Source organism: Lutjanus erythropterus, chromosome 23 (assembly GCF_056507025.1).
Source record: "Lutjanus erythropterus isolate fLutEry1 chromosome 23, fLutEry1.hap2, whole genome shotgun sequence".
Classification (NCBI taxonomy): Eukaryota; Metazoa; Chordata; class Actinopteri; order Lutjaniformes; family Lutjanidae; genus Lutjanus; species Lutjanus erythropterus.
Window position 1 is genome coordinate 780126 of NC_139339.1, and position 18794 is coordinate 798919.

The following is an 18794-nucleotide window of genomic DNA, read 5'->3' on the forward strand; positions in this document are numbered from 1 at the left end:
ACATATTATTACATTAAAACAATAACTAAAGATGAAGTGTGATGATGTCATGAAGTAGTGTGGGATCATGGGAGTTGTTGTCTTCATTGTTATTATCTGACCTGCAGTGTCACTTTAAGTAAGTGGTTTGAACATGATGGAAACATTTGGGATAATTTAAGTACACAACTTAACAGAATATATTTCGTAGGTGTTCAGTTTTTACATGTTTTAATGCAGAAATATTACATTTTACAGCTTTTAAGCTTCAGCAGTTCATGTTTGAAATGTGACTCCTGGTGGTCGAGCCGACAGTAACACATCATGGTCATAATATTTTAAAACTTAAAAATTATTATTTAATTATTATTTAATGATTATTTAATTGAAATATTATGAGGATAGACTTAATATTACAATAAAATGTACATTTATAATGAGTGAGAAACCATTTGACACATTTGAGACCAACAAACAAACAAACAAACAAACAAACAATAAATAAATAAAATACAGTGTTCAGTATTTGATCCAGACTTTGAATGACTATTTTTTTTTCTTTTCTTCTGAACACCACTGCTGTGAATAATGAATAATAATTTAACAGACAGACGTTTATCTGAAAACAGGAAGCTGGTCGACCACAGAGCTGCTCACTAACAATAAAACAACGTCACACTCTTCATCACAGCCTTCATCATCGTCAGCTAAAGCAGAGCAGAGAAACTTCACACGAGCAACAGGCAGAAGTTTCTGTTGCAGAGTTTCAACAAAGTCAGTCATTAAATTAATTAAAGTCTGAGATGCAGAAAAATCACAATATATAAAATCCTCAACATTCATATTCTTTGTTTTCTTTTTTTAACTTTGATGTCTCCTTAAAGTTTACGTCTGCTGATATAATTTAATTATTAATGACATGAAACAAACAGATCAATAATGATGTTATGAGTTTATTAGTCCTCACATGTTAAATCAACTGTATTTATTCAGATTAGACATGAAAATCTGCACATTTATGAACAATTTATTTCTTTGTCCTGCAGTGAAACGTGAGCAGGACGTCGCTCTGCTGAAGTGTTTTCATCAGAAACAGGAAACTGAACGACCACAGAGCTGTTAGCGTTTGTTCACACACTCATCACAGGTACAATACACACACACACACACACACACACACACACACACACACACACACACACACACACACATACACACACACACACACACACTACAGTGTATCATCAAATCAAATCAATGTGTGAACCTGCTCTTAAAGTCCCCGTTAAAGAAAAGAGAGTTTTTCTTCTAAACACGTTCTTCATGTTGGATCGTCTGGATGGTTAATGACACGTTTCTGTGCTGCAACAAACTCAGAACAAACATTTATTGATGATTTAAACAAACTTTAATGTCATGTTGACATTTAATGACAGACTTTTATAACGAGACATGATTTTCTAAGATAGAATCTAAACAACTAACAAACTAGAACATGTGGAGTTCCACAGGGACGTGATTCAGGTCCTCGACTTTTTTATTCACTGAGACTCAAATATTTTATCTTTGTTAAAGAACGACACATTGAAGACATCAGAAGTGATGCTCTGTGGTGACAGCAGTGATGACATCATCATAGTCATCATCCAATCCCTCCTTCATCTGAGTGGGCGGGGTCATCACCATGGAGACAGGAAGGTCTTTTCCTACAGTTAGAACAGGTTCTGTTAGAGACATCTGAGGATCAACAGCAGTGTGACAGTGTAAAATTAACTGATTGATTGATTGATTGATTGATTGATTGATTGATTGATTGATTGATTGAGAGTGTTACCTGTGGGCCTGTTTCGATACAAAGACACCAGGAAGACAGTGGAGATGCAGCACAGATAGAGGTGGAAGAAGTGGTGGAACACAAAGTGGTATGGGGGCCAGGCTGTGTCTGCAGATGTGGGCGGGGCTGTAGAGGAGGGCAGGGCTGTGGTCGTAGGTTTCCCTGCAGAGAGAATCCCACCTGCTCAGGTGAACATGTGGATGAAATAAGTGTTGAAATCAAAGGAAACCTCCTCACCTGTGACAGAGATCCAGCTGGGTGGAGACTCTCCATCACTGCTGCTGTGACACTTGTAGAGGCCTTCATCAGACCTGGAAACATGCTGGATGGTCATGTGTCCTGTAGGCTCAGTCCTGATGAGGACGCCATCTTTATAGAAAGCAGCGCTGAGGTCGGAGCGAGGCGTCTTTGTTTTACATCTCAGAGTGACATCATGTCCCTCCATCACAGGGAGGACAGGACTCTGCAGGACCACTGATCCACCTCAACACAGAGACAAACTACAGCATTTCATCCATTTACACACAGCTTCATCAATACTGACTCCACAGTCTCATCTTACCAGTGACTGTGATGTTGATGCTGTTACTGCTCGCTCCCTCTCTGGACTCACACCAGTAAACTCCACTGTCCCATGTGGAGATGTAGCTGATGTTGCAGGAGGAACCAGCTGATCGTCCCCAGCCGTCTCCACACTGAGTCCTGGTTTCTCTGCTCGTGTTCCTCCTCAGTGTCCATCCAGCAGAGCTGTCGTCCTCCTCACAGCTCAGAGAGACAAAGTCTTCTTCAAACAGCTGAGAGCTGCTGGGACTCACAGTGAGACGAGCTGCAGGAAATTATGATATTTTGTGCAAAACTAAATTGATTGTGACAAAAAAATACATCCAAGCATGAAGTTTAACAACAACTTAGTTTCCTTTTAGTTATGTTGCCATGTCAACAAGTCAAAAGTCAAAAGTTTCCCCAAAGAGGAAAAAACAAACAGTCAACAACAACAAACATGGCGACACTGGAGGAGGCTGCAATAATGAACCTGTTGAAGAAGAGACAAAAGTGGAGGCAGCGTTGTAGACGGCAGTGGACTGTGAGGTCATTAAACACATCATCACATGTGGGTGGAGAATTATTTTCACTGACTGACAACCAACGTCAATTTTAAGTGTCTTCTTTGTGTCCTGTGGTTGTTTCTCTGGAGCTACGCTGCTCACAGTGGATACTGGTGCTGCTGCTTTGTTTGGTCTGAACCTGAAAGTTTTCAGAAAATGTGCACAAATATGAATAAAATGAAGGTAGAGTGCAGACAGAAAGCTCCGTCCACATCTGCATGCATATCTGCTGCTACACATCAATGAGGAAGTTGTGATGTCATTGACACCCACCCCTGCTGACAACAACCTGCTTTTCCAGATAATTATCTAAACCAACAACTTTCATGAGAATACAAACATACTTTGTTCTAGTTGAAGTCTTTATTGTGAGTTCAGAGATTATAAATCAGCTTCTGAAGGTTTGAACATCAACCTGATTATTTAAAGTCTTTGTTGTTAACGTCCTGCATTTTGTGCGTCTGCCATCAACCCCGACCACCAACTGTGACTTCTGTGAGGTGAAACAACCAAACACTTCCTGGAAACAAACACTGCCAACCAACAAAATCCAGACCGCTGCTACAGTTCCTTCACATGTGTGTGGATCATTTTAACTCCAGCTGTTTCCTCAACACAGAGTCTGTTAGAATCAGTGAGTTTCAGACTGACAGAAGAAGTTTACTCACCTTGGTTTGTTGTGCAGCTCAGCAGTGACGTCACAACTAAAGACAAATGGGTTTTAATGACTATCAGTGATCATCTCTCAGCATCCAGACATCAACACTCATCCAGCAGATCAGACTCACCCAGCAGCATCTGGACAGATGTTTGCTCCATTCTGCAGCTGAAATGAGATGAACCAGTTTGAAAGCCTCCTTCCTCTTTTTACATCCCTGCACAGCAGTGTGGTTTTCTCTGCGGCGGCTACGAGGAAACTGTTTGAAACTGACTCACAAAACCACATGATCACCGAACACAGAGAGGAAAGATGCTCATCGTTTGGTTTTATTTGATCTAAAAGGTTCCAACCAGTCGATCAGAATGATTATTGAATTTTTAATGGACATATTATCACTGACAGTCCTCCTCTGTGTCTCTGTCTGATGTTCTGTCTGTCCAGGCACTGAACATGTATGTTGTTGTCACATGCTGCCACCTACTGGTCAGCTCTGGTCATGTCCTCTGCACTTTAACAATAGAAGTGTCATATTCAACGGCTCTGCAACAGACATCCCAGATGTTCCTCCAGCTGTGTCCTGAAGTTTCTGCGTCGAAGCTGGAGCAGTGGCTCATGGGTTTATTGTTTCTCACTGACTTCCTTGTCATTCTGAAGGAAGTGAACTGACAGATACAGAGACCAGACTGACCAATAAAACTGAGTTTCTTCCAGTTGACTCTTTGTAAAGTCATCAGACCAGATGTCAGTTAAACATCTGGTCTCCTCCTGTCCCCATCTGGTGTGTTGTTTTTTTCAGTTTGATCTGGACTGAGACCTGACACCTTCTCTTTGGTCCGGGGGAGGTTACACACCTGTAATGTCCAGATCAAACTATGAAGTCCAAAAGTCCGGATCAAAGGACGCAGGTGTGGAAACGTCCTCAAGCTGCACACTTTCACTTCTTTCATTCATTCTGACGTCTGATTGAAGACATCAGAAGTGATGCTCTGTGGGGACAGCAGTGATGACATCATCATAGTCATCATCCAATCCCTCCTTCGTCTGAGTGGGCGGGGTCACTACCATGGAGATGGGCAACTTATTTCCTGCAGTTAATGTACATAACTTTTGTTTGAGACAACTTTGTTTGTTTGTTTGTTTGTTTGATTGATTGATTGATTGATTGATTGATCCAGAGTGTTACCTGTGCGTCTGTGTCGATATAAAGACACCATGAGGACAGTGGAGATGCAGTACGGACAGAACACCACCAGGTGGCAGAGCAGTCTGAACACAAGCTGGTTGTCTGAGTCTGAGGATGATGGAGGAGACGAGGTTGTCAGGCCAGAGGCAGGGGGCGGGGCTGCAGATGTGGGCGGGGCTGTGGTCGTAGGTTTCCCTGCAGAGAGAATCCCACCTGCTCAGGTGAACATGTGGATGAAATAAGTGTTGAAATCAAAGGTAACCTCCTCACCTGTGACAGAGATCCAGCTGGGTGGAGACTCTCCATCACTGCTGCTGTTACACTTGTAGAGGCCTTCATCAGACCTGGAAACATGCTGGATGGTCATGTGACCTGTAGGCTCAGTCCTGATGAGGACGCCATCTTTATAGAAAGCAGCGCTGAGGTCGGAGCGAGGCGTCTTTGTTTTACAGCTCAGAGTGACATCATGTCCCTCCATCACAGGGAGGACAGGACTCTGCAGGACCACTGATCCACCTCAACACAGAGACAAACTACAGCATTTCATCCATTTACACACAGCTTCATCAATACTGACTCCACAGTCTCATCTTACCAGTGACTGTGATGTTGATGCTGTTACTGCTCGCTCCCTCTCTGGACTCACACCAGTAAACTCCACTGTCCAATAAGACCAGGAAGCTGATGTCACAGGAAGAGCCAACAGCTTTTCCCCAACCAGATCCACATTTAGTCCTGGTTTCTTCACTGGTGTTCCTCCTCAGTGTCCATCCAGCAGAGCTGTCGTCCTCCTCGCAGCTCAGAGAGACAGAGTTCCACCTGAAGAACTGAGAGCTGCTGGGACTCACAGTGAGACGAGCTGGAGCAGAGAGAGAAGAGGATGTGGGAGTTCAGCTGGACTAAAAAGACCCGTGAATACAGGAAGTGGATGTAGAACAGGTGAGATTCATGACTGTTCATGGACGTTTGATAAAATACTGATATTGATTAGATAAACATGATTAGATCAGCGTCCTCTGACCCTTCACCCCTGAACTCTCCATGTTAGATTCTTAGCAAACAACAGAACATTTTGTTAACAACATAATGTTTAACCTCTTAGCTAACTAGCTAACGCTGTAGGCTGGATTGAGGAATACAGATCAGCCTGAAAGTTGATGGTTTCCTGCTTCTTTCTTTCTCACGAGGAACAAACAACAACTTCAATCTTTAGTTATTGAGCCTTTTTGAATTTGAACAAGCAAGAATCTCCATATTGATTCAACTCTATTTAATTTTGGTTCACATTAATAAATGTCATTTTACTCAGCAGAGATGAGTTTTAGTCGTGCGACAGAGCTCTGACTAATTTTAAACCTGGATTAATTTTTGTTGGTGCAGAAAAGAGTGGTTCAGGTTTCAGACGGTGACAGAAGAAGTTTACTCACCTTGGTTTGTTGTGCAGCTCAGCAGTGACGTCACAACTAAAGACAAATGAAACACAGGTTGGTTTGAGGTTGTGATACAACGACACATCTGAAACTCCAGAGACACACGACAATCTTTGTGTTGTTGAATCAAAACGAATGAATGAAGACAGACAGGAAGAAGACGGCTGTGTCCAAATATCACGTCTCATTCAACAAGTATGAGAAGATTATTCTGATGGTTTTCAGTCTCATAAATGGAAAAAACAAACATTTTGTTCATGTTGTTCATGTTACAGGAACATTTCTGAGCTGAAAACAAACATGTCATGGTTGTAAAAATCACAGATTTCTCATGTTTCTTATTATGTCATATTTTTCTCAGCTGATGTTTTTAGAGAACTTACAGAGCGACCACAGCAGAGACGTTTCCTCCATCTTGACACCTGCTTAGAAGAGATCTATGTGTTGATCACTTCATGGTCACATCAGAGAAATCCCTCCTCCTTCCTGTGTCACTGAGGCTCGCAGTGCTGTGGTTTCCTCTCCACCTACTGAAGGTGAGAAAGTTTAGTCGTTTAGTTGCATTAAAGCTACTGACAGAGACAAGTCTCTGAACCAGAACATGAAGTGAAGAGAGACAGAAAACTAAAAGTAAAGCAACAACTGACAGAATGTGAATAATGACATGAATATGATGCGTTCACTGACAGTTAAACTGCTGTTTGTGTCTGTGTGTGGGTGTATTTCATTTGTTAGTTTGACAAAGAGTGAAAGTTTTTCTTTTGACCACAAAGATTCCAGATGTTTATTTAAAGCTGTCAGATGTTCATCATGACGTGACTTCAAGATCTTCAAACTAAACTCACTTCATGTGAGAAACACAGCTGCAGTTTCAGAATACATGATAGAGGAACACTTTAGATTACTCTAGAGTTACAGTGTAATCTTTTGTAATAACGTTGTAACAGTACTTAACAATACATATATATGTAGGTACTGAGGAACAAAGTAGAATAAAGGCGTAACAGTTCAGGGTTTTACAAAGAAATTATTGAGGTAGATTTCTATGGTAACTTATTCTGAAAGCCTAACCTGCTCCAGAGGTTATGTCCCAGATATAGAGATCAATAAGGTTAAAATACTACCTGCTGACCAATCAAATCACTTTATGAAATGGCACCGGTGTGCAGTGCACGGATCACGAGAAGGAAAAGTGTGCTTTTATAAACCGATATCATCCAACAACAGAAACTGACTGAAGCATCAAAGTCTTGTACTTGTGTCTGTTTCATACTGTGCTCTGACCGACTGCTGCGTTAAGAATATTGGATCACACTCACAATTATATCATTTAATACATTTGATCATCTGTCTGCAGATCAGATGACAGACTGATGATCATCAAATGTGTTATATTTCTCTCCCAGCTCAGTTTGACGCCGCTGAGTGCTGCTGAAAGACTAAAACTGTCTCAAGAATACATATAAGCAGCACATTCATTTAACAGACTGGACAAATGTAATTATAGTCAGATCCTCTTGTGCTCTGATGATGGAGCAGTGATATTATAAAGCTCTGTGTCCACAGTGTTTTTTCCCAGCTGAAAACATCAGACACCCTCATGAAAACACTCACAAGAACTGGTCTTCAGTCTTCTCTAAAAGACTGTGAGGGACTCAAACATGGCTTGGTAGCTCGTTTCACCATAGTCTAGAGTCTAGCTAGCGACTTTGGGGCTTGTTGTGGTGGCTGAATCAGGCGTCTTTCTTTGGCAGAACGCAGTGTGCAGTATTTGATAACCAGCTTTGTGTGGCCACTTATCCTTGATGGTCTTTATCAGGTTTAGTCAAACCAGATCACTTACAGATACCCTGGGTATGCAGAATCTGCTTTGTAGAACAGGCCCCAGGACTCCCTGGAGTAAGAGGCAATTGCCTTCTTTCACAACAATATCTGTGGACAACAATAACATCTCCCTCATAAAAACATAAGTGAAAAAGCAGCCATATTGATTGTCTTTGAGAACAGAAAATAACATGTTTTTCCCTGCATGTAAATTCATTTTCCTATTGTGAAAAAAATCAATAAAGTGGAGAACAAATAAATAGGTGGAGTATTTTAAAATTTACACATTTACTTCCTGACTTTACTGGTCAGACAGAAGAAACATAAATGTGCAGCCCTGTGACACTTTACTTTTTTCAAGTCTGGCCATTCTAAAAAAGTAATTGGAAAGTAAACATGGTGCATTCACTTCCACCACACTGTAATAATCATAGGAACCACTTCACAGCCAACATCGCCCTCTGCTGGACTCACAGCTGATTCTGCTCTTCATTCACTTTCATCAGCTGACTGTGCAGAGAATACTGTTGACAAAGTCTCTTGATTTGTATTGTTAGTTTTTAGTGTTGTGCTATGGAGAGGGAAGGTGGAGGGAAGGAAGATCTAAAGTAGAAAAATGGTGCCACACTATCAAAGCAAAGATTTTTTAAATTTTATTAAAATATCTTTGTTGGCATGTTTCAGCCATAGGCCTTCCTCAGAACATGAATACTACTGAATTACAGTATATACAAGATAATCAAGGTAATGACCTGATAGGTGTACAGCAGACCACGGCCACATACAGGTGTAAATCCTCAGCCACAAGAGGCTCAAACAAAGAATGATCTAGTACAGAGACCAGGAGGCGAGAGTACGTTTTGAAAAACTACAAGTTTAGCACAAGTATGAGATAAATGTCACAGATCAGGAATCATTGTTATTCTCCTCCTCAGGGAGTAACGCTCATTACAAACCAGATCTAAACCAGCAGTATGAGGCTGTTTTGGCTTAGCTGTTGAGAGTCTATGGGTCAAATAACCACATCGTGTCAAAGGCCCTTATTCTCAAACTTTGAAAACCCCCACCACAGATAATGTTGACATGACTCACAGTCTAAGGTCTTCTATCACTTGGATCAACATGAAACTCTCCTAGCACCTTCACAACTTTATATACTTTTACTTTCTGCCACAACACAGTGTGAGCACATTCTCAGGAGTCTGATTATTATGCATAAATACCTCTCTGCATTTAATATCATTTACAAACTCACTGATGAATCATTAGGGTCCAGGTTTGGTATTTTGTCATCTGTTTTGACACACTTGTGAGTCTTCAGCTGAGATGTCCAACTGAAGTTTTTCTTACATTTGTCGCACCAGTATGGTTTGTGTCCAGTGTGGACACGTTCATGCTGTGTGAGTTCAGATGATGTACAGAAACATTTGTCACAGAATTGACACTGGTGTGGTTTGAGTCCAGAGTGGATAAGTTTGTGATTGTAATATGAAGATGAATAACTGAACTTTTTCTCACAGTAAGGGCAGCTGTATGGTTTCTTTCCAGTGTGGACACGTTCATGATTCTGATATGAACGGGAGGAACTGAAGACTTTCCCACATTGCTGACAAGGATAAATTTTTTCTTTTGTGTGGATGTTTCTATGAATTGTGTAAGTACTTAGCCGAGTGAAGCTCTTCCCACACTCTTCACAGCTGTATGGTTTCAGTCCGGTGTGGATCTGTTCATGTGTGTTACGGAGTGATGATGTAATGAAAGATTTCTCACAGTATAAGCAGTGATGAGGTTTCTCTCCAGTGTGAATACGCTGGTGAACTTTGTAGTTGCCTGACTTTGAAAAAGTTTTCCCACATTCTTCACAGCTGTATGGTTTCTCTCCAGTGTGAACTCTCTGATGAACTTTCAGATCTCCTGATGTTTTGTATGTTTTCTCACACTGTTCACAGCTATATGGTTTCTCTCCAGTGTGAACTTTCTGATGACGTGCTCGATGTCCTGCTGTTTTGTATGCTTTCTCACACTTGTCACAGCTGTATGGTCTCTCTCCTGTGTGAACTCTCTGATGAATCTTTAATCGATGTGATGTAGGGAATTCTTTTTCACAGTGTTGACAGCAATGGGTTTTGGGTGTTTTTGCGCCTCTCTGTTCCTGTAGCAACATACAAAGACACAGAGAGAAAGTACACATGAAAACTGATGATATTATGTTATTACTCTGGTTTTACAGCCCTGAAAGCTCAACACAACAACTTCACAAATCACATTTTCCTATGAATCCAGATCAATGCTTTATCAAAATGATATAACAGTTCAATATTTTCAACAGGGAGAGGATCTGAAAATGAACTATGCAATATTCATTTTTTATTTAAAAATTTGTTAAACTGCTAAGGGCAAAAATAAGCAACAAAGTGTAATATGCAAGAATTAACAAAATACAAAAAGATTATTGAATACAACACAACTCCATAAAGATTTATTCAGACTAGGGCTGCACAATTAATCTCAATATGATCAAAATCACAATATAGCCAAGTGCTACATCCAAATCACAGAACCCTGCAATTATTTGATGAAAGAAAGTGTGACAAATAATTATTATAATGAAGTACTGATCATTCCCAGTAATCACCAATCACAATTTCAGTCAAAATAATCCCAGTAGGTCTTTTTTCCCATATTATGTAGCCCATATTCAGACTAAGGAATAATAAACTGTTTTAAACATTAAACTGGGGTAACAAACACAACTGATGTAATAATTTACAAGACAAACACAAAAAATGAGTGGAAAGGGAAAGTGGCATACCATCAAAGCAGAGCTTTGTCTTTGTCTAAAAGTGTTTCAGCCTTTCTCAGAGCATGAATAGTGTTGAATTATATACAAGAAAATCAAGGCAAAGACCTGACAGGTGTACAGCAGACCACGCCCACATCCAGGTGTAAACTCTTAGCCACAAGATGCTTGTATCAAGTACAATCTAGTACAATCTAGTACAGAGAACGGGAATTCATGATGGCACTTACAAATTTAAGAACAAATTTAACACATATATGAAATGACCATAACAGAGCAGGAATCATTGTTTCTCTCAGCCCCCCACCAAGAGAGTGCAATACTCATTACACATATTAGGAAACCTAAACTACCTCAGACCTCCAAGTTCACAAATAAATGACATGATGCTATGCATGCAGTGTATCATAGGACAAGCTTGGGGGTCTTTGTCCACCTGGTGGTTTAAAGACTGTCGATATGAACCTGTAACAATGCAACTTTAAGATTTTTCTGTTACTTATGATGAAAGTGATGTTTACTTCAGAGTTTGTTTTTTGGACATAACTTAAGTTGAAAATAAAAATGCCCCCATAGATAAAGTTACATGGTTCACAATTTTAGATCTTCTATGACTTGGAGAGATATGAAACCCTCCTGGCAACTTCACACCTCTTGTGTTGGCCAAGGCCACACAAAGGGACAGCTACAAGGGGTAAACAACCACAACCCAAACAATTCATGTCTACACTACAAAGTGTATTTGATTTCTATGTTTTTTATTTACTTTTAGCTTTACACTGTTTAAATGGAGTGCACACATTTTCAAACTGTAAGGTCAGAATGAGTAATTTTCTGTTATAAAAATTATTTTTGTTTGTCTTTCTTTGAGTTACCAAGCTGGTGGGAGGTATCTTCCTGGAGAGGCAAAAGGTGTGGCCAAGGGCAGAGAGCTGTTAAATCCTGTGGCCAGCTCATCAGATCACACTATCTGCAGCCATGTCAGAAGGGGGATTTGGGTTAAGTTGGTTATTCCTTTGTATTAGTTCTAGTTAATATCCATTCTGTTTTCCCCTTCTGTGTTAGTTGGTTTGGCCAAGCCAGTATATATGTTCCCTCATGTTTCATTTTGTTTGGTCAGTTAATACCCTGTTTTGTTCCTATCATTTTGAGTGTAGTTATATTTTGTTGATCTCTTTTATAGGCTTAGCTAATAAGTCCTTGGTGTATATTGTTTTGCATTTTTTGGGTAAATAAAATCCCTATTTTTTCCAACAAACTCCTGTTCTCCTCATTGCCTCACTGCTTGGTCCCTGACATCTCCATATGGTGTTTTATCTTTAATTATCACTGTCTACATCAACACATTGTGAGCATATTATCAAGAATCTAATTGTAATGTGAATACTTCATTTACTACTACATTTAATTTACAAATACATACACGGGACATGAAGGATCAAGTCTGGGATTTTTTTTCTCTCATTTAGACACACTTGTGACTCTTCAGCCCAGACTTCCAGGTGAAGTTTTTCTTACATTTTTCACACCAGTATGGTTTGTGTCCTGTGTGGACACGCTGGTGGCGTGTGAGATCGGATGATGAATAGAAACGTTTATCACAGTGTTGACACTGGTGTGGTTTGAGTCCAGCATGGTAAAGTTTGTGTTTGTAATGCGAAGCTGAAGAACTGAAACTCTTCCCACATTGTGCACAGCTATATGGTTTCTCTCCAGTGTGGATGCGCTTGTGTCTTGAGCATGCTCCTGATGATGAGAATGTTTTCTCACAGTGTTTGCACTTGAAGGGTTTCTCTCTAGTGTGGACACGTTCATGATTCAGACATGAACTGGACGAACTAAAGACTTTCCCACATAATTGACAAGGATAGATTGTTTCTTTAGTGTGGATGTTTCTGTGTTTATTGTAGTAACTTAAATGAGTGAATTTCTTCCCACAATCCTCACAGCTGTATGGTTTCAGTCCAGTGTGGATCTGTTCATGTCTGTTCCGGTCTGATGAAGTAATAAAAGATTTCTCACAGTATCTGCAGTGGTATGGTTTCTCTCCAGTGTGACTACGCTGGTGAGTTCTTAGGTTGTCAAGTCGAGGGAAAGTTTTCCCACATTGGTCACAGCAGTGTGGTTTCTCTCCAGTGTGAATGAGTTGGTGTTTCTTGAGAATATATGAAGTATAGAAAGATGTGCCACACTGGTCACAGCTGAAGGGTTTCTTTCCACTATGGGTTCGTTGGTGGGCTCTATATGTACTTGAACATGGAAAAGTTTTTCCACATTGATCACAGCTGTATGGTCTCTCTCCAGTGTGGCTCCGTTCATGTTTGTTGCGGTCTGATGAAGAAACGAAAGATTTCTCACAATGTCTGCACTGGTACGGTCTCTCCCCAGTGTGAATTCTCTGATGCACCTTTAATCGCTGTGCTGTAGGGAATTCTTTCTCACAGTGTTGACAGCGGTGAGATCTGGGTGTTTTTGTGCCTCTCTGTTTCTACAGCGACAGAGAAAGATACAGAGAGAGAGTATAAGTGAAGTGCCGTGCAGTTCATCACTTTCCCAGAACTGCAACATATTATCTCTTTATTTTTCTTGTGTTTGTTTCCTTTTTGTTTTCCTCTGTGTGAGCTCATTGTTGGTGGTTTATCATGAAAATGGTAATCATGTCATCCCTACTCTACATTAACTAAAGTGGCCTCAGTGCACTCTACACTCACAAAACTTTTCAAAGCCAGTGAATTCCTGCTGTTTGACCATTTCTTCACATTCTATGTCTATCCAGTAAATTAGCATGCAGCAACACGGGATGAGGATCACAGAGCAGAACCGGCTTCCATATTAACAACAAAGCTAACACTATCAGCTGTAATACACAACATTATGTAAAGATATGTTCCACATGGTGACCCAGTGACTACTAGGAAAGACTAGCTGGTAACTAGTCAGTATCTGGGTTAGACAAGAGACAGGATGTTGAGGCTGGGTGGGCCAAAGCACATCTTTCATGAGGAGGAACACACCTCAAATCACTATGGAAAAATATTACAGTAAGATGTCCCTAAGGTCGGCAGAAAGTGGGTGAAAATGATTCTGCAATGGGATTTCTAACTGTTATGACCACAGACAACAATCAAACCACAATGGTTCAGAACAGTCCTACAATTAGAGTACAGCTGCAGGTCAAGCAACATTCAGCACCAACTCAAGAACTCCAGCTACTTCCAGAGAAACAGAGTCTGCATGTTAAGGAATATCAGGCACTCGTGGTGGAACAACACATGCATTCATCCAAACCATTTACTATGACACTGCTAGAACATTCTGTGACCCAAACTGTCAAAATAATCTATATCTATATTTACTTTCTACTCTACTACAGCACAGGTTTCATCTGTAACATTTTAGCAGCACACCAGTTGTGTAACAGCTGTAGCATGCTAGTCAGCTTTGCCTGGTTAGTAAAGCTCATTAGGGTGGCAACTAATGATTATTTCAGTCAATTAAGATAAACTTTACTTATCTCACAATGCGGAGATTCACAATTTAACCTGTTGATCATTTTCTAGATTGATCGATTGGTTGTTTGGTCTATAGCCTAAGATGACGACCTCAGACGTCCCGTTTTTGTCCAGAAAAAGAGAAACATATTCAGTTTACTGTCAGAGAAAAGTAAAGAAACCAGAAAATATTCACATTTTAAGAAGCTGAAATGAGAGAATTATGATTTTTTTTTTTCTTTAAAAAATTATTTGAACCAGTGACTTAATTATCAAAACAGCCGGTTGATTGATTTATCACTGCGGCTCAAATACCTAATGTTAAACATTGAGCTAAAAACATTGGCCTCCTTCACCAATATCTTCCTTAGTTTCTTAAATTTGTTCTTGAGAAAGGACCTAAGAAAGTCCATGTCAAATTCTTGAATATGTTCTTAAACCCTAGAATTGTTCACACCTGTTCTCCCTTAACGAGGGCACATGTTGACATATTGAGTGAATTTTCATTTTTGGGTGAACTGTTCCTTTAAATAAAAATCCAATGTCACAGAACACCAGCCCCTTTTTAAGTAATGTTTTGCTACATAATATCTGACTGATGATCATTAACGAGGCTTTTTTTTTCAGTCACGTAGAATTTTATTTTCACTTAATGTTTCACTTAATAGTTCACCCAAAAATTTAAATACAGTCATTATCTACTCACCTTCATGCTGATTGAAGGTCAGATTTAGTTTTAGTCCACAAAACTCTGCTGGAGTTTCACAGGAAAACAGTGTTGCAGAATCTCCCAAACAATGAAAGTGAATGGTGACCAATTTTCAAATGGAAAAAAAACAACTGAAAAAAAAAAAAAAGTCTCCAAATCTCCAAAAGGCCCGACATGCCGTTTGAACACTGTCACACCACACACACACAGTTCAGACGGTGTGGCTCTTCAACTCCAATGTTGGGAGATTCTGCAAATATATAAAAATAAATATGAGAATATGAAAAGCGGAGCCCCTCCAGCCTGAACACAAATCTTTTAAATATATTTGTATACAGATATTTGTATAAATTGTGATTAGCAGATGAAGTTTTTGGGACCCCTTTAGAGTTTCTCAAACTTTTTATGCTGCATACCACCTCAGAAAATAATGAGCTCTCCAAGTCCCACCTTACTGTTTTGGTGCAGCCTTTAAAGGACCAGTGTGTAATAATTACAGGGATTTATGTACATAAATGAGATATATTATATATAAGTATGTTATTTATTATTATCAATCAACGTAAACTCATAATCTATATGTTCCCATTACTTTAGAAATAGCCATTTATAGTTACATACTGTCGGGTCGCCTTACGGAGATCATCATCCTGCGCCGTCTACGGCAGCGCAGAGCGGACAAACTACACTAACAGTGAGTCTTGGGAAGCTCGTGGCGACCTTACGTAGACGCCGCAGCGTAAACATGGAAGTAAGATAGCTTTATGGAATTTAACAAAATGTAGGAGTGATGAGGAAAACTTCAAGATCCTGGAGAGAGGAAACTCTAATATCAAGATTACGATTTGGCCATTCAGGACTTAATAGCACACTCTGGAAAATAAACAATAAACATAACTCAGGAAACTGTGACTTTTGTGATCAAGAGGAAACTATACAACATGTTATAATTCATTGTCCAAAATATGATTTTAAGAGAAGGGAACTTATATCAAACCTCAAAGAAATGAAGTTGAATTTGGACATAAGAGATATTTTACAGAGAAGTTCAAGTGAGAAATGTTATCAAGCACTGTTACAGTACCTTAGACGAACAAATCTGATAAAGAGAATATAACTGTTGTATTTAATTGTCTAACTTTCAGTGTTTTTTTTTTATTTTTTTTAATCTGGGCTAGTAGAGTTAAGTTAGATTCCCGATCCACACTCCATACCAGTTGGTGGCGGTAATGCACCATAACGTTGTTTGCCAACCGCCATAAAACACCACGAAGACGAAGAAGAAGAAGAAGAAGAAGAAGAAGAAGAAGAAGAAGAAGAAGAAGAAGAACACGGAAGTAGACAGAGAGGATAGACGCGGGTGATTGCTGGCAGACCATTTAGCGGTTTTTTTTTGACAAATGGAGGATCATACATACACTGTACCAGAACAAAAAGCAGCGGACAGTGAATCCCCGTCATCCAAGAAGCGGAGACGCGAAGAAAGTAAACGCAAGAATGACAGGAAACGGCGAAAACACGAATCAACATCGAATCAACATCGGCATAGCGTTTACACGACGGATGGAGGACAAACGTTTTCACAGTGACGCCGAGGTTGTCTGTTTTCTGCTGGACAGGTAATTCATCCTACACACATAACTGTAGTTTGTTGTGAGATAGCTTTCGCTCGCCATTTTGTCCGCTGACGGCCACCGTACTCTTGGTGAGAGAGGGCCGGTGTCGGAGTAAATCCTCTTAGTTACAATCTAAGGTTTGAACGTTAGATGCCGCTGGAAATCACACACTTCTCCTTTTAATCAGTGGCTCGATTTATTCTCCTCCTGATCCGCATTTTTCTTCCTAATTGTTCTCATATGGAGGCACTGTCTCTTCTTATCACCTCCAATAACAATGTTGACCTTCACTCATAACTACCAGTAATCATGCAGGACACACGTCTGTCCCGTGTGCACAATCATCACTACATCACAGGCTGAAACTGACACAAAAATGAAGGAACAACGAAAATTATTTTAAATTACACTTCAGTGATCTCATGTTTTCATTTGAAATGTTGTAGTATTTTGATAATATAATATGTTTAGTTAATTTATGTCATTTAAAAATTTGATTTCTGAAATTCTTCAGCGCACCACCTGTGGTCCACGAACCAGTTTGAGAATCTAGACTGTAGTCAAGTTAAATAAATACAAGGAATGAAATAGATACGTTGTCATCACGTGATGTCAATATATATAAATACAAATAAAACAATTAATAAGCAGAACACGTGCATAAAATGCAACACAGCGTGTTTAACATGATATGTATTCTATGAAAACGTTTTGAGGCCTTCATCCTGTGATACACACAGGCTGTGAGGAGGTGTGTGTGTGTGTGTGTGTGTGTGTGTGTGTGTGTGTGTGTGTGTGTGTGTGTGTGTGTGTGTGTGTGTGTGTGTGTGTGTGAATAAGGCCCACGGTGATGATGATCACCGTTTCCTTTCACATACTTCAGTCTGTTATCAGCTCATATTTTTGCCTGATTTTCGTCATGATTGTTTCGCTCAGAGTCAGATGGAGTCAAAATAAAAAGAAAAAAATCAGGAAGCAGCTTGTCGACGTGATCAAACGTCACTCCGAGCCCGAACGTGTAAAGTAAAGATCATTAATGTGAACAAACACACAGAGGAAACACACAAAGCGCGTTCAAGTCACCTCTTGTGGAGAACTCATGCTTCTTCTTCTTCGTCGGTCCGCCGTCCTGCAGTCAGACAAAATGGTCGCTGCTGCGTCTCCTCACATCACCGCGGTCGTGTCTAGAAGGGAACCCCTGATCTGTGAAACTCTCGCGAGATTTGCACGCGCTACGCCTCGCCTCTGGAAAGTAAACGAGAGCAGAGAGCTGCAGCAGGAGGCGGTGACAAGAAGAGCAGACAAGTTTCCACCTTTCTTTTTTGTATTAATTACAGAAACACACAGATATCATCACAATATAGCAACTCATTAACAAGAAGAAACACCAGAAATAAAACTATGAAGTGAAATAAAATACATAATTAACAAGGAAGATATAAAATTTAAAAAGTACATCACTTAAAAGAAGCAGGGCTTATCTCAAATGAATCTATTCACATCAAATTTAGATTTTATTTTATCAACACATATCATTACATTTATATCATTCAGCTGAAATTACATGAATTCAAGTCACATCTCATCAAACCTCCTGAAGACTAACAGCAGTGACAGAAATCAGCCAGCAGGTGGCGGCACATCACCACATCTGTACCTGCAGAGGAACTTCAACAGCAACAATCCAAGCACCACAGGAGAGACTTTTTAGGGCTTATTTTTCTCCTTTTGTTCAGTATTTACAGATTTAAGAGGAAGAAACAAACTGATCATCCTGCTTAGAGGAACAGGAAGTCTGCAGGAGGAGGAGGGAGAAGAAACAGCTCAGAAGAAGCAAACTGACGCACCTGCTTCTTACAGGCGATGAGAGCTGACTTTCTGGTTGGTTTATTGCATGTTCCACCTGAACACACTCATGAATTGATCGAGGCACTGGTCCACAGCTGATAGGTGTATCCCACCATGCACTGCTGGCTGAAGGAGCAGAACAGGACAGGATAAAATAAATCCATTGTGCCTTGTGTTTTAGATTAGCTGTTAAAGTAGCATCCTCCTGTTCTAGGGCTGGGCGGTATACCGGTTCGTACCGAAAACCGGTCTTTATTTTCGTTATGATATGAATTTTTCATATACTGCCATACCGGTGAATAGTCCAAACAAC

General features: G+C 40.0%; 4 protein-coding genes across 9 annotated transcripts; all 4 read right to left on the reverse strand.

The window, feature by feature from the left end:
• Positions 1 to 916: 916 nt before the first annotated feature.
• On the reverse strand, positions 917 to 3847 carry LOC146305120 (high affinity immunoglobulin gamma Fc receptor I-like). The gene is made up of 6 exons (XM_084712187.1): positions 3708 to 3847; positions 3588 to 3623; positions 2376 to 2639; positions 2051 to 2296; positions 1814 to 1975; positions 917 to 1685 (listed from the first exon to the last, which is right to left on the reverse strand). The coding sequence occupies exons 1-6, from the start codon at positions 3736 to 3738 to the stop codon at positions 1573 to 1575; spliced, it is 852 nt and encodes a 283-aa protein (XP_084568313.1). The 5' UTR covers positions 3739 to 3847; the 3' UTR covers positions 917 to 1572.
• LOC146305121 (uncharacterized) lies at positions 3757 to 9904 on the reverse strand. 3 transcript variants are annotated; one of them, XM_084712096.1, is made up of 7 exons: positions 9788 to 9904; positions 6577 to 6723; positions 6191 to 6226; positions 5359 to 5622; positions 5034 to 5279; positions 4764 to 4958; positions 3763 to 4665 (listed from the first exon to the last, which is right to left on the reverse strand). In XM_084712096.1, exons 2-7 carry the CDS (start codon positions 6605 to 6607, stop codon positions 4553 to 4555), a joined length of 885 nt encoding a protein of 294 aa, XP_084568222.1. In that variant the 5' UTR covers positions 6608 to 6723; positions 9788 to 9904; the 3' UTR covers positions 3763 to 4552. The 3 variants fall into 3 exon arrangements, with proteins under 3 accessions (XP_084568220.1, XP_084568221.1, XP_084568222.1); XM_084712094.1 differs by lacking the exons at positions 6577 to 6723; positions 9788 to 9904 and having other exon boundaries at positions 3757 to 4665; positions 4764 to 4976; positions 6191 to 6278; XM_084712095.1 differs by lacking the exons at positions 6577 to 6723; positions 9788 to 9904 and having other exon boundaries at positions 3761 to 4665; positions 6191 to 6278.
• On the reverse strand, positions 8658 to 17824 carry LOC146305122 (uncharacterized). 2 transcript variants are annotated; one of them, XM_084712092.1, is made up of 2 exons: positions 17717 to 17824; positions 8658 to 10169 (listed from the first exon to the last, which is right to left on the reverse strand). In XM_084712092.1, the coding sequence occupies exons 1-2, from the start codon at positions 17732 to 17734 to the stop codon at positions 9261 to 9263; spliced, it is 927 nt and encodes a 308-aa protein (XP_084568218.1). In that variant the 5' UTR covers positions 17735 to 17824; the 3' UTR covers positions 8658 to 9260. The 2 variants fall into 2 exon arrangements, with proteins under 2 accessions (XP_084568218.1, XP_084568219.1); XM_084712093.1 differs by lacking the exon at positions 17717 to 17824 and adding an exon at positions 15015 to 15150.
• LOC146305123 (uncharacterized) lies at positions 10041 to 17822 on the reverse strand. 3 transcript variants are annotated; one of them, XM_084712071.1, is made up of 3 exons: positions 17717 to 17822; positions 12336 to 13305; positions 10041 to 10169 (listed from the first exon to the last, which is right to left on the reverse strand). In XM_084712071.1, coding segments are annotated over exons 1-3 (990 nt in total). In that variant the 5' UTR covers positions 17735 to 17822; the 3' UTR covers positions 10041 to 10167. The 3 variants fall into 3 exon arrangements, with proteins under 3 accessions (XP_084568197.1, XP_084568195.1, XP_084568196.1); XM_084712069.1 differs by lacking the exon at positions 10041 to 10169 and having other exon boundaries at positions 10176 to 13305; XM_084712070.1 differs by lacking the exons at positions 10041 to 10169; positions 17717 to 17822 and adding an exon at positions 15015 to 15144 and having other exon boundaries at positions 10257 to 13305.
• Positions 17825 to 18794: the final 970 nt, after the last annotated feature.

Coding starts and splice junctions, on each gene's coding strand:
- LOC146305120 (XM_084712187.1), bottom strand. CDS start 3,738: ATGGAGCAAACATCTGTCCAGATGCTGCTGG. Junction 1,976..2,050: donor CAGCTGGATCTCTGTCACAG/GTGAGGAGGTTT, acceptor TTCTCTCTGCAG/GGAAACCTACGACCACAGCC. Junction 1,686..1,813: donor GTATCGAAACAGGCCCACAG/GTAACACTCTCA, acceptor TTCTAACTGTAG/GAAAAGACCTTCCTGTCTCC.
- LOC146305121 (XM_084712094.1), bottom strand. CDS start 6,278: ATGTGTCGTTGTATCACAACCTCAAACCAACCTGTGTTTCATTTGTCT. Junction 5,623..6,190: donor GAGCTGCACAACAAACCAAG/GTGAGTAAACTT, acceptor TCTCTGCTCCAG/CTCGTCTCACTGTGAGTCCC. Junction 5,280..5,358: donor CATCAACATCACAGTCACTG/GTAAGATGAGAC, acceptor CTCTGTGTTGAG/GTGGATCAGTGGTCCTGCAG.